A 12,660-nucleotide genomic window follows, 5' to 3' on the forward strand; every position below is an offset into this window, starting at 1 on the left:
GAGTGCAGTGGTGCAGCCATGGCTCACTGTAGCTTCAACCTCCCAGGCTCAAGTGATCCTCCCACCCCAGCCTCCTGAGTAGCTGGGAGTACAGGCAGTTGCCACCACACCTGGTTGTTGTTTTTTTTTTTTTTTTAATTTTGGGGAGACAGGGTCTTGCTATGTTGCCCAGGCTGCTCTCAAACTCCTGGGCTCAAGTGATCCTCTTGCCTCGGCCTCCCAAAGTGCTCGGATTGTAGGCATGGGCCACCATGCCCAGCCTGTTATACAATTTTAAACCTGGTCAAGTGGTAATGTTCTGATGAATTTGTTTCTCTGCAAGAACAAGGAAGAAAACATTACTTTGACCACGTACTCAACATGATTTGATCCAAAGCTACTTTTAGATGCTACATTTACCTGATAAAAAGAGGGATAACATTATGCCCAAATGGATGCATTGTAAAGAAAATCCAGAACAGTTAACAACTACAGAAACAAAAGAGATATCTTCAGCTTACTTTATTTACTTGCTTTACAAAGGCAGTGAACACCAAAGGATATCACCAACAACTAAAAGGAGTTCAAAATGCAGGGGAAGGAAAACTAGCTGAAACTTGAGTAAAGGCTCCTGTGAGGTGTGAGCCCTTGGGCCCTTTTCCTCCACCCATCGAGTATATAAAGGCGCTTGTGGTGGAGCGAGATGGGGCGCGTTTTCTTTTTTTGAGATGGAATTTCACTTTTGTTGCCCAGGCTGGAGTGCAATGGCATGATCTTGGCTCACCACAACCTCCGCCTCCTGGGTTCAAGCAATTCTCCTGCCTCAGCCTCCCGAGTAGCTGGGATTACAGGCATGCACCACCACGCCCAGCTAATTTTGTATTTTTAGTAGAGACGGGGTTTCTCATGTTGGTCAGGCTGGTCTCAAACTCCCAACTTCAGGTGATCTGCCCGCCTCAGCCTCCCAAAGTGCTGAGATTACAGGTGTGAGCCACCACACCCAGCTAGGAAGATGCTGTAAGTGCTTTAATTCAGCCACAGAAACTGGCAGTTACCTGAAAGAAATACAAGAAACTAGGCTTTTCCGAGCTAGAAGTGTACGTGCAGTGACTGCAATGTGTCTGCAGGCCCAGATGTCCGAGGAGCAGCAGGAGGGCGGGGAGGGAGGCTCAGTGAGACCAAGTGCGCTATCAGCTTCAGGATTTGGAAACTGTGTATAGAGGGCTTGTTGTTTATTATAATGTCCAGATAACAGGATGACATAGAACTATCCTCTATGATGGTATGACTGCAGTTGAAGGGAGGCCTAGAATACTGACCTTAAATACAACTGTATCTGTTTCACTGTTTTACTATGCAAAATTTGGGCCAGGCCCGATGGCTCACTCCAGTAATCCCAGCACTTTGGGAGGCTGAGGCGGGAGGATCAGTTGAGCCCAGGAGTTTCAGACCAGCCTGGGCAATACGGCAAGACCCCAACTCTTAAAAAAAAGAAGACTATGCAAAACCTAGGCCTTCTGTATTATTTTTGTTTTGCCTTTGACAGAACAGTCCAACTCCTCATAATATAGCTTTTGATTTTAAATGTGGGTGAAAAATGCAGGGGGCCATTACCCTCCCCCGCAAACATACAAATATCTAGCTTTGAACAGTGGTTCCACTACATGAAAAACACGTGCAATGGGCCGGGCACCGGGCGCAGTGGCTCACGCCTGTAATCCCAGTACCCTCGGAGGCCGGGCACAGTGGCTCACGCCTGTAATCCCAGCACTCTGGGAGGCCGGGCGCAGTGGCTCACGCCTGTAATCCCAGCATTTTGGGAGGCTGAGGCAGGTGGATCACTTGAAGTCAGGAGTTTGAGACCAGCCTGGCCAACATGACAAAACCCCATCTCTACTAAAAATACAAAAAAATTAGCCAGGCATGGTGGCAGGTGCCTGTTGTCCCAGCTACTCGGGAGGCTGAGGCAGGAGAATCGCTTGAGCCGGGGAGGCGGAGGTTGCAGTGAGCTGAGATTATGCCACTGCACTCTAGCCTGGGCGACTGAGCAGAACTCCTTCTCCAACAAAAACAAAAACATGTGCAATGGTTGTTGAAAACGCAGATTCCTAGGCCTTACCCCAGATCTACTGAATGTGAATCTGTATTTTAACAAATACTCCAGGAGAGTCTAATGAACAACCAAGTTTAGAAACCAGCAGACCAGTTGTCTTGAGACCAGGTAAAAACAATGGCACAGCATGCTTGTGCCTAACACAGAAGATGTGCTTTCTGGCATGTGAAACACGCCTGCTCTCCAGGAAAACACAGCCAGGTTAGGTGCTGGGTTTTCAGTAAGAGAAGTTTCATCTGAGAAAACCAATGGTGTCTTCGTAAAAAAATTCAATGCAAATGGAAATAACCTCCCCTAAAATGGAGAAATGAAGCAAAATATTCCTGTTAGGAATCATGGGAACGGTCCCTTCTGAGAACACATAAGAGCTTTGTTTAAGCAGACAGCTGGCAGCAGCAATCACGGTGTCCTGTTCCTTCTTTTGGCCAGGCCAGTGCCCACGGTCCTGGGGATCCTCAAACAGCAGATAACTGGTGCTGCTGTTGCTTGGGTGGGGCAAGTTCCAGGAGAGCCTGGACCGTCACTGCAACCTGGCTCAAACCTTTCTCTTCTAAAATGTGGAGAGGCAAACATAATTGCTCCTGAAATGGGACAACGTGACATGAAAACAAACAAAAAAGAAAATCGGATGAATATCATAGAACTGAAAGGAAAAAATAAGCACTTCTCCCCTTCACAATCATCAACTTAGATATGAAAATTAGTACCTGGGAAACTGACCTCAGTGTAAATATGAGTTAGAGAGATGGTGTCTGACACTCACTGTCACTTTATTAATACAACTAAAAGTACATACAGATCATTTTCAAAATTGGAAAATTGACAAGTAGCATATATCTATACATACAACAGAGAGAAAACAATACCGCAGGGTGAAAGCAACATCCTTTATGTCTGATGAATAAAAGGTCAATACAGGTCTATAAAATAGGCAGGTGAAAAATAGAAAAACAATTCCAAGCTACCAGATGGCTCAAGAGTAAAAGATATTACACTTGAGGGTAAGTTCCCTACCACAAGAATGAACGATAGTTTGAAAACATAACTCAGCCTGCATGAGTTCTACGCTATCTGCATTATAATCCTGACTGTGAAAACCAGGGTTTCCAGACCAGATAGAGCAAGAAACTCAGTGTATCCTGAGCTCTTGAGAAACTTCCCCCTAATTTGAATAATTCATGGAAGGGCCTGTCTGAATTAAAAATCTGAATTGCAGAATTAAAAATAGTATTTGAAAATGTAAAGGATTTAATATCCTGGTATTTAACAGCCTGAATTATTCCAGGGAACTACTATGTAAGCTTAGGCAGGAACATGTTGATTACCAACATGTGAGAAGTGTTGACAATGTTTGCTTGGGGAAGTTAAACGCTTCCTTAATGTGTGCATCGTTAATTTGTTAGGTTAACCCTTTCTTGTGAGAGAAAAAGGCAAATCTTAAGAACAGCATTTATCACTAGCTTTCTGTTAAGATTAAATATTCCAAAAGAAAAGAGATTGCTCTTACAAAGAACAGAATATAGAATTCTGGTGCCACTAAAAAAAGATAATACATGTTTGTTAAAACAACTAGTTGGGTTTTTTTTGGTTTTTTTTTTTTTTTTTTTTGCTTTTCATTGAGACAATATTACTAGGAAATTTTATAAAACCAGTTACAATAAAATATATAACAAGTATTTATTTTTGAGGCAGTTATTGGTACTTGTGCTTACTTTTTATTTAATACTTATTTTGATAAAATGAGGTAACTGTAATCTTTTGATCTAATAAACTAGCAACTTTGTAGAAATACTTTGAGTGCAACTGCAAGTCTAGATAAATGATATTTAAAATGAACCTGCCCAGTGTTTTGCTGTCGGAAGAGACATGCTTTCTCCAAGGCTGATTCCCTGATCTCTTCCTCTCAGCAGCGCCCTAGGACCTGCGCGGCCGGTGTTCACACTCAGAAACCTGTGCTTTCTGGAGCACCCTCACCTCCCAGCTGGACTAGAGGGAGTGCTGTGTGTTCTCAAGAGAATGTACAATTACAACCCCTAAACCACATGAGAGCCTGTATGTGTTTTTTAACAGGTGTTTCAACTCTGAGACATCTTAAAAATAAAACCAACCCAATCCCCCAAAGTCTGAAAGGCACCTACTAACACAGAAAACTGAAGTTTTCATCATCACAGTGTTGAGTGTTTCAGCATTAATAGTGAACAGTCTTTTGACCTGTGAAAATAGCTGTCCCATTTCCTCTGGAAGAAAACCAAACCAGTGAGCCCCTCAGGCTGAATTCTACAACCGGATATTATGCTCCTCACAATCTCTCTTCACACTTGAGTTCATCCTTTATCCCAATTTTGTTAACAGAGTTCAGAAGGTTCCTGAATATTCAGAAACACCACTTATGAAACTAGAATCTAACCGCAATTATACTTTCCAGCATTAACGTCTAGCAGCTAAGTGCTATGCATTCTGAAAGAGCTAGACAATATTCACTGCCTTGAGCACAGAACAGGGACTGCTGCCCTAATACTTCTCCTGCTACTGTTTCACTATTAAGAAGGTTTGAATATGTTAGAAATCACATAAATTCCAATTTTAAACAGAATGCTGGGAGTGAACCTCAGTCACACATAACAAACACAGTCAATCTGGAAGGTGCCCACCCTGAGAGGCCAGCTCCAGCCCATCTGCTCGTGTGCAGCACATACAGCGTATAGACTGGGCTCAGAAGAGCAGTCTAGGGAATCCGCGTGATCTTCAAACTGAACATTCTGACCAAACTAAAATTATTAAAATTATGGTCAATACCTTTGAAACGTCCAGACTGCAAATGCTTAGATGGACCTGTTGTGCCTACCGACAAAGGGGGGATTCAGGATCTCAGGACACAGTTCAAAGCAGAAATCTAAGTGACCGGGTGCAGCCAAAACCAGAAAAGGCACGACGGTTCTCCTCATGAGCAGCTGCTGCAAAGGTTCAGTCACTCCACAATTTCAACAATTGTGCTGAGGCACGGAAAAACGGCCAGATGGGAGTTGTATTGTGTGACTTGGAAATAAAGCTCTACATGTCATATTCGAAGTACAAGTTCAGAATTCTATTAGTAAAAATGCTTCAGCATTTATGGTAAGAGAAACAAGGCCACAGGCCAGGAGAATGGACGGATGACCAGGAGAAAAAATGCTGGTCTTTTACTCTGTTAGCAATCATAAATGTTTACTAATGTGAGGGGGTGCTCATCTGCAAATATAAAGAAAGGATTTACCTCCTTTACTGGTTAGCTCTTTGAGGGCCAGCAGGGAGAAAAAGCACTTATGTAAATAATTCTGGATGAGAAACAAACCTCCTTTACCAAGCACAGGAATGAGGCAGAAAGTCACCGGAGTGCAATCTTTCAGCGAGCGGGGAAGAGCCAGTAATAAAGCACACAGAGAGTTAACATCACAGTACAGTAAAATGCCACAAAACCCAGAAGCTGCAGAGAGAGACAGACAAAACTGGATTCTTCTGAGTGTGCCCCAAGAGAAAGGAGCGTTTCAACAGTTCTTTTAACGCTGAGGTTTAGCTGAAGGATGTCGGAAGGGGAACAAAGATTGTCCTGTCCAAAGTGTAAGCAGGAAAGGAAAACAGAAAAACAAAGTCAGTGGATCAGAAATGCAGATTTGAGTATAGAATTCATAAGATCATCTTAGTCATATTCACATATACACATCCTGTAACATTTTTACATTGAGGAACAAAAATAAAACGCTGAAAACCCAAAACTACAAGAATCTTCTCCATGCTGAGCCTGATCTTACTACTAAATAGCAGAATAAAATTCGTTTGTTGGTGACTGGTCTGAACATTAAGAATACAATACACAGGCCGGGCGCGGTGGCTCACGCCTGTAATCCCAGCACTTTGGGAGGTCAAGGCGGGTGGATCACGAGGTCAGGAGATCGAGACCATCCTGGCTAACACGGTGAAACCCCGTCTCTACTAAAAATACAAAAAATTAGCCGGGCGTGGTGGCGGGCGCCTGTAGTCCCAGCTACTCGGGAGGCTGAGGCAGGAGAATGGTGTGAACCCGGGAGGCGGAGCTTGCAGTGAGCCGAGATCGCGCCACTGCACTCCAGCCTGGGCGACAGAGCGAGACTCCGTCTCAAAAAAAAAAAAAAACAATACACAGAAGTGGATGTTGGTTTAGGGTCGTGTGAGGCCTGAAAGTAGTGAGGTGTGTGTGAAGCAACCTCTTTCCTGACTCATTCTTCTCTATTTAAAAAAAAAAAAAAAAAAAAGTAGGTCAGAAAGCAAGGACGAAAACTGCAGAGGCTGAGGAGACGGACGTTTTTGGAGAAAGCCATGTACATCAAAAAGGTTCAAAGACTGAGGAAAGCCTCATGATCCGGGGGTAATTTACTACCCAGAAGCCAAAATGCATTCAATGACTTGGCATTCCTCTGAAAATCAGGGGGTGTCTATTTTATTTTATTTTTTTATTTTTTATTTTTTTTTTAGACGGAGTCTCGCTGATCTCAGCTCACTGCAAGCTCTACCTCCTGGGTTCACACCATTCTCCTGCCTCAGCCTCCCGAGTAGCTGGGACTACAGGCGCCCGCCACCACGCCTGGCTAACTTTTTGTATTTTTAGTAGAGATGGGGTTTCACCGTGTTAGCCAGGATGGTCTCGATCTCCTGACCTTGTGATCCGCCCGCCTCGGCCTCCCAAAGTGCTGGGATTACAGGCGTGAGCTACCACGCCTGGCCAGGGGGTGTCTATTTTAACCAAGTCCAGCTCAAGAATGTGTTCAAAATGAACGCAGAGCTGTTAAGGGCCTCAGAGATCGTCCAAACCCTCCATTTTACAGATTGCAAAATTCATTAAATAAATACAAACAAGAGTGGACTTGACAACAGGGAGACATCCTTTAACACATAACATGACGACTCTGGGACAAAAGATACTGGACTCAGATACAAGTTTTTAATCACCTATTAGTTTTTTTGAATGTAGCATATTGAATAGAAGCATAAAAATAAAGCAAATACCCACATGCCCAATGTCATCAGAGGTTTTTAATAACTGCCTTGTTCTTCAGTATTTCACTCATACTTTAACTTGTACAACACTTTAAAAGTTACACAGAGAAGGGAAATTATTTGTCTTTATCTATCTTACCTGGGTATAGAATCTGACAAAAATATTTGTAATATTGTTTTCTGTTTTACATTTTCAAAAGTGGTCATTATTACATTCCCAATGTTCAAGTCACACAGAGCAAAGTGGGGATGTTTAAGTAAAGGCCAGAATGACCTGGAGACCAGGAGAAAAAGGAAGACGAGGAGGTAGAAGTTTCTTCTCTTCCTCTGGCAGAGGGACCTCAGAAGGCTAGTTTGAACCTACGAGTTTGTGCGTTTATTCATTTTCTTTCACTTTGTTCTAGACAGATGACTAATTTTTCAGCAGAAGTAGCAGCATGCTAGGAAGCCGTGTAAACTGGCAGTGGTTGTGGTGGGGACGTGGGTGGGAGGCGGAAGGGGAGAAGGAAGGGGCAGCCTATGGGAACGTCCATTTCCTCTTTCTGGTGACAGAGAAGGAGGGAGGATGCATCAAAACCTCAGCCTAACCGCTCTGGAAAAAGACCCAGTCTTTTAAAACTGTATTTTTTTTTCTCCGTACTTGCCTTCCAACAGCACAGCTCTGGTAGGAACAGGGGCAGGCTGGCCCATAACAAACATGGTCAACCACTGCATGCAAATACCAACTTCAATGTGTATTTCAAGGCACACTGTTTTGTACTTTGTTGGCTGATGGCGGGAACATCCTGAAATAATTCCAAGGTACGGACTTTAAATCTCAGAGACCCTCAGAGGATGCTTCCGAAAGCCCCACGGACAGGCTTAATGACCTTTCAACAGGTTTTGACATCAGTTAAGTCAGCATGACTTGCTTGAGTGGGGCCATTTTCAGCACTCTCCTATCGATTTTGCGGTTCCCATTCTCTGCACCAACCCATGCCATACTCTCTTTGCTTAAAGGCACTGTGGCAGGGAACTAGAGCAGACACTGGATGTTTGTGTAGCAAGAACCTCTTTAGGAAGCAGAAGGGAAGAACTGGAGGCTGATGTGCACTATTAGAATAAACTTGTTTAAAAGAATGTATGTTATTTCTTCAGAAGCCATATTCAGTGCTCTCAAAATATTTAAAAAGGTCTGTTCTAAAAGATGACCCTTTATAAAACAACATAACATAAAAATGAAAATTTTGCTTTCAATTTGTCCATAGGAATCAAAAAGGTGTTTGCTAACTACCACTTCATGTAAATTCCATTCTTGTATAATTCAGTTAAAAAAAAAAACAGCAAAAGAAAAAAGTAAGAAATAAATAATAGAATGATGATCTACTTTCATAAGAGAAAAACAATCCTGGGAATCCTGCTGGCTGACGCAGATGCTCTGTGGAGCTGGGCGCTCTCTCTTTCACTTTGTAACATGTGATGCTGTGGCCTATTCAACTCCTGGCTAGTTAGAAAGAGGTGCGGCGAATTGGGTAAAGAGAATCACTGTCATGGAAGCTACAGGAACAGGAACCAAATTCTGAGAGCAATGGTGGAGCTGTTGGTGAGCCCCAGGGCCACCCCTGAGTTACTGATACCTAATTAGAAGGTGATAGAGAAGAATCATGTTTTCCTCCTTGCAGGCTATAGACAAAATATGTTAACAAGACTTGTAATGGTCGTGGTTAATGAAAAAGTATCACATGGCACCAAGTCATTTATTTCTTTAAATTTGTCTTTATACCACATAATATTCCTTAATAGTATAATACTTAGTTGGTTTAATATAATTGCTTTTTAAAGGGGTTATTGGATAAGACTGTATCAAGTTCATTTCCCTTAATCGCATCTATAAATAAATTTAACTATTTGTAATATTAAAGGGCAATAAAGTTATAACTGAGCTGGAGGCAATAAATCCTCATAGCAGGACAACAGCTTAGAAATGGCCTGTTGCATGCCAGACTCCAAAGAACCAGAGCTTCGTGGAAAAACTGATGAAATCCAAATAAAGCCTGTAATTCAGTTAATCGTATTGTTCTCATGTTACTTAGTTTGAATCACTGTCCTATGTTTGTATTAGTCGTTAGTTAACATTAGAAAAAATTGAGTGAAGTATACAAAGGAACTCTAGGCTATTTTTCCAACATTTCTGGAAGGCTAAAACATTTTAAAAAGTATCAAAGCAAGTGTTAGAACACTGAAGCCAACTGCAGCATTCTCAATCTGAGATATACTTAGTTTTTGAAGGATATATTTAGTTGTCAAATAGCAAGTGGGAAAGTTTAGGAAAATAGAATAATTATTTCAAATTACTTATACTTATTTCAATCTATATATTTATAATTTCTTTGTGTGGTCCTTGGAAATAATCAAGGAAAACTGTTCAAAAGTATACTGACTCTTGTAACACAAAGTCATGTTAATTATGATCGACTTAGCTCAGAGCTAGTCCTATAAGATTTTAGAGATTTGCATTTCTAAAATTTTAGGACAACCAAGTCTATTTAAGCAACATAAAAAATGATAAGTTTATTACCTGAGGTACACCAATTTTTCTGCAAGCTTCTAGGAAATTTTCCACATTTCGCCTGCATTTCGCCATTGTTAATTTAGGCTGAAATGAGGAAAAGAAAATGTGTTACTAGAGAAGTTTTGTTTCTGGGACAGGGTCTCGCTGTCACCCAGGCTGGAGTGCAGTGGCGCAAGCCTGGCTCGCTCTATCATTGACCTCCCAGGCTCAGGTGATCCTCCCACCTCAGCCTCCCAAGTAGCTGGGACTATAGTTGCATGCCATCACACCTGGGCAATTTTTGTAGAGACAGGGTTCGCCACGTTGCCCAGGCTGGTCTTGAATTCCTGAGTTCAAGCAATCTGCCTGCCTCAGCCTCCCAAAGTGCTGGGATCAGAGGCATGAGCTAAATGCCCAGCCTACTAGCAACATTAAAAAATATTTGCTAACTTTAGAAATACTCTTGGCAATCGCTTCATAACTCTCAATGCTGTAGACTAGGGGGTCAGCGAACTTTTTTTTAAAGGATCAGATAATAAATGTTAGTTCTGAGGGCCATAAGAACTGTTGCAACGCCAGGTGCGGTGGCTCACGCCGTAATCCGAGCACTTTGGGAGGCTGAGGTGGGCGGATCACCTGAGGTCGGGAGTTCAAGACCAGCCTGACGAATGTGGAGAAACCCCGTCTCTACTAATAATACAAAAATTAGCCAGGCGTGGTGGTGGGTGCCTGTAATCCCAGCTACGCAGGAGGCTGAGGCACGAGAATCGCTTGAACCCGGGAACCCGGGAGGCAGAGGTTGTGGGGAGCCGAGATCGCACCATTGCACTCCTGCCTGGGCAACAAGAACAAAGCTCCGTTTCAAAAAAAAAAAAAGAACTGTTGCAACCACTCGAGTCTGCCAGGAGCTTGAAAGCAACTATAGACAATACGCAAACAAGAAAGTGTGACTGGGTTCCAGTGAAACTTTATTTACAACAAGAAGTGCTGGCCTGTGGGCAGTACTTTGTCACCCCACACTTGAGACATTGGCTTTGATTTTGGAAGGCAAGTACTAAATAGAAAAACTTTGAACGAATAGTTACAAACTTTTTTTTCCATTTTAAAACAGTGTAACACTAAGGCAGCAGTCCTCAACCTTTTTGGCACCAGGGACTGCTTTCACAGAAGACAATTTTTCCATGGACAGGGCTGGAGTTGGGGGGATGGTATCAGGCTGATTCAAGCACATTACATTTATTGTGTATTTTATTTCTATTATTACATTGTAATATATAATGAAATAATCATACATAATGAAATCTACCATAATGTAGAGTCAGTGGGAGCCCTGAGCTTGTTTACCTGCAACTAGACAGTCCCATCTGGGGATGATGGGAGACAGTGACAGATCATCAGGCATTAGATTCTCTTAAGGAGCCCGTGGCCTAGATCCCTTCCTCGCATGCACAGTTCACACCAGCGTTCATGCTCCTCTGAGGATCTAATACTGTTGCTGATCTGACAGGAGGCAGAGCTCGGGTGGTGATGTGAGTAATGGGGAGCGGCTGTAAATACAGATGAAGCTTCACCCACTGGCCTGCTGTTCACCTCCTGCTGTGCAGCCCAGTTCCTAACAGGCCACAGACTGGTACCTATTTGTGGCCCAGGGGTTGGGGACCCCTGCACTAAAGAAAACTTGGATGAACAGCCAAAAAAATTAATTACCCATAGTTCATCATTTAAATGTAACTGCAACACTTGATTCACTTCCTTTCAGTATTTTTTTTTTTTTTTTTTTGGAGACAAGAGTCTCACTCTGTCGCCAGGCTGGAGTGCGGTGGTGCTATCTCGGCTCACTGCAACCTCCGCCTCTTGGACTCAAGTGATTCTCCTGCTTCTGCCTCCCAAGTAGCTGGGACTACAGGTGTGCACCACCATGCACAGCTAATTTTTGTATTTTTAGTAGAGATGGGGTTTCATCATGTTGGCCAGGATGGTCTCGAACTCCTGACCTCGTGATCTGCCCACCTGGGCCTCCCAAAGTGCTGGGATTACAGGCATGAGCCACCGCGCCTGGCCCCTTCTTTCTTTTTTAGGGTCAGGGTCTCGCTCTGTTGCCCAGGTTGTTGTGCAGTGGCATGATCGTGGCTCACTGCAGCCTCAAACTCCTGGGCCCAAGTGATCCTCCTGCCACAGCTTCATGAGTAGTAGGTGCACGCCTAATTTTTTTTAAGTATTTTTGTAGAGATGGGATCTCACTATATTGCCCAGGCTGGTCTTAAACTCCCAGCCAAAGGTGATCCTCCTGCCTGTCTCCTTCTCAGCTTCAGCTTGATCCCACAGGGAGCTCACACGACACTCCCTCCTTGAGGTAGGAGGGCTCAGCCCCATGCTTGTCCGTCACTGGCTATGGGCTTAGGGGAAGAGCAAGGTGGCCTAGGACAGGTCCCTGAAACACACTGGGGGAAAAGTATATTACATCTGTAAGTTTTGGATGGTGTAGTTAAAATACACATACAAATATAGATACATAAAGCAAGTGCAGCAAAATGCAAGAAATGTCAGATCTAGGTGCAGACTTTAATAGTGTTCGTTGTAGGATTCTTTCCACTTTTCTGAAGGTTGAAATTTTTCATGATAAAAATGTGAGGAAAACAGAGGAGGAGTGTGTCAACCCAAAGCCTGTTCTTTTGTGGACTGCCATCCTGAAACTGATGCCCAGACCTGACCAGCAGTGCAAAGAGAACCTGCCAGTTACCTTGAATGCATTTTCTCCCTCATCTTCCACCTGAGGTCGGTCACAGATCATGTCAGTTTTACCTCTGAACCATCTTCCCTCTCACTGCCCAGTTAGTCCAGGCTTTAGTCCCGGCTTGTTATCTTCCTGGCCTGGACTAATACAACAGCCTTTTAATGGGGCATCTTTCTTTTCTTTTCTCTCTTTTTTTTTGAGACAGAGTCTCGCTCTGTCTTGCCCAGGCTGGAGTGCAGTGCAGTGCTGCGATCTCAGCTCACTGCAAGCTCTGCCTCCCGGGTTCAAGTGATT

General features: G+C 43.3%; 1 protein-coding gene across 18 annotated transcripts in view; it reads right to left on the minus strand.

The window, feature by feature from the left end:
* Window positions 1–486: 486 nt before the first annotated feature.
* LRCH3 (leucine rich repeats and calponin homology domain containing 3) overlaps window positions 487–12,660 on the minus strand; it is a 101,397-nt gene continuing 89,223 nt past the window's right edge. For 6 of the 18 annotated variants that reach the window (XM_055382797.2, XM_031013315.3, XM_063704549.1 and 3 more), the window contains 2 exons: window positions 9,660–9,737; window positions 2,533–5,678 (listed from right to left, as the gene is read on the minus strand). In XM_055382797.2, the coding sequence (XP_055238772.2) occupies window positions 5,475–5,678; window positions 9,660–9,737 (282 nt within the window). In that variant the 3' untranslated portion in view covers window positions 2,533–5,474. Of the gene's footprint in view, window positions 5,679–9,659; window positions 9,738–12,660 lie in introns of all 18 variants that reach the window. The other 12 variants (XM_031013318.3, XM_063704550.1, XM_055382799.2 and 9 more) reach the window with 5 other exon arrangements.

This window comes from Gorilla gorilla, chromosome 2 (assembly GCF_029281585.2).
Source record: "Gorilla gorilla gorilla isolate KB3781 chromosome 2, NHGRI_mGorGor1-v2.1_pri, whole genome shotgun sequence".
Taxonomy (NCBI): Eukaryota; Metazoa; Chordata; class Mammalia; order Primates; family Hominidae; genus Gorilla; species Gorilla gorilla.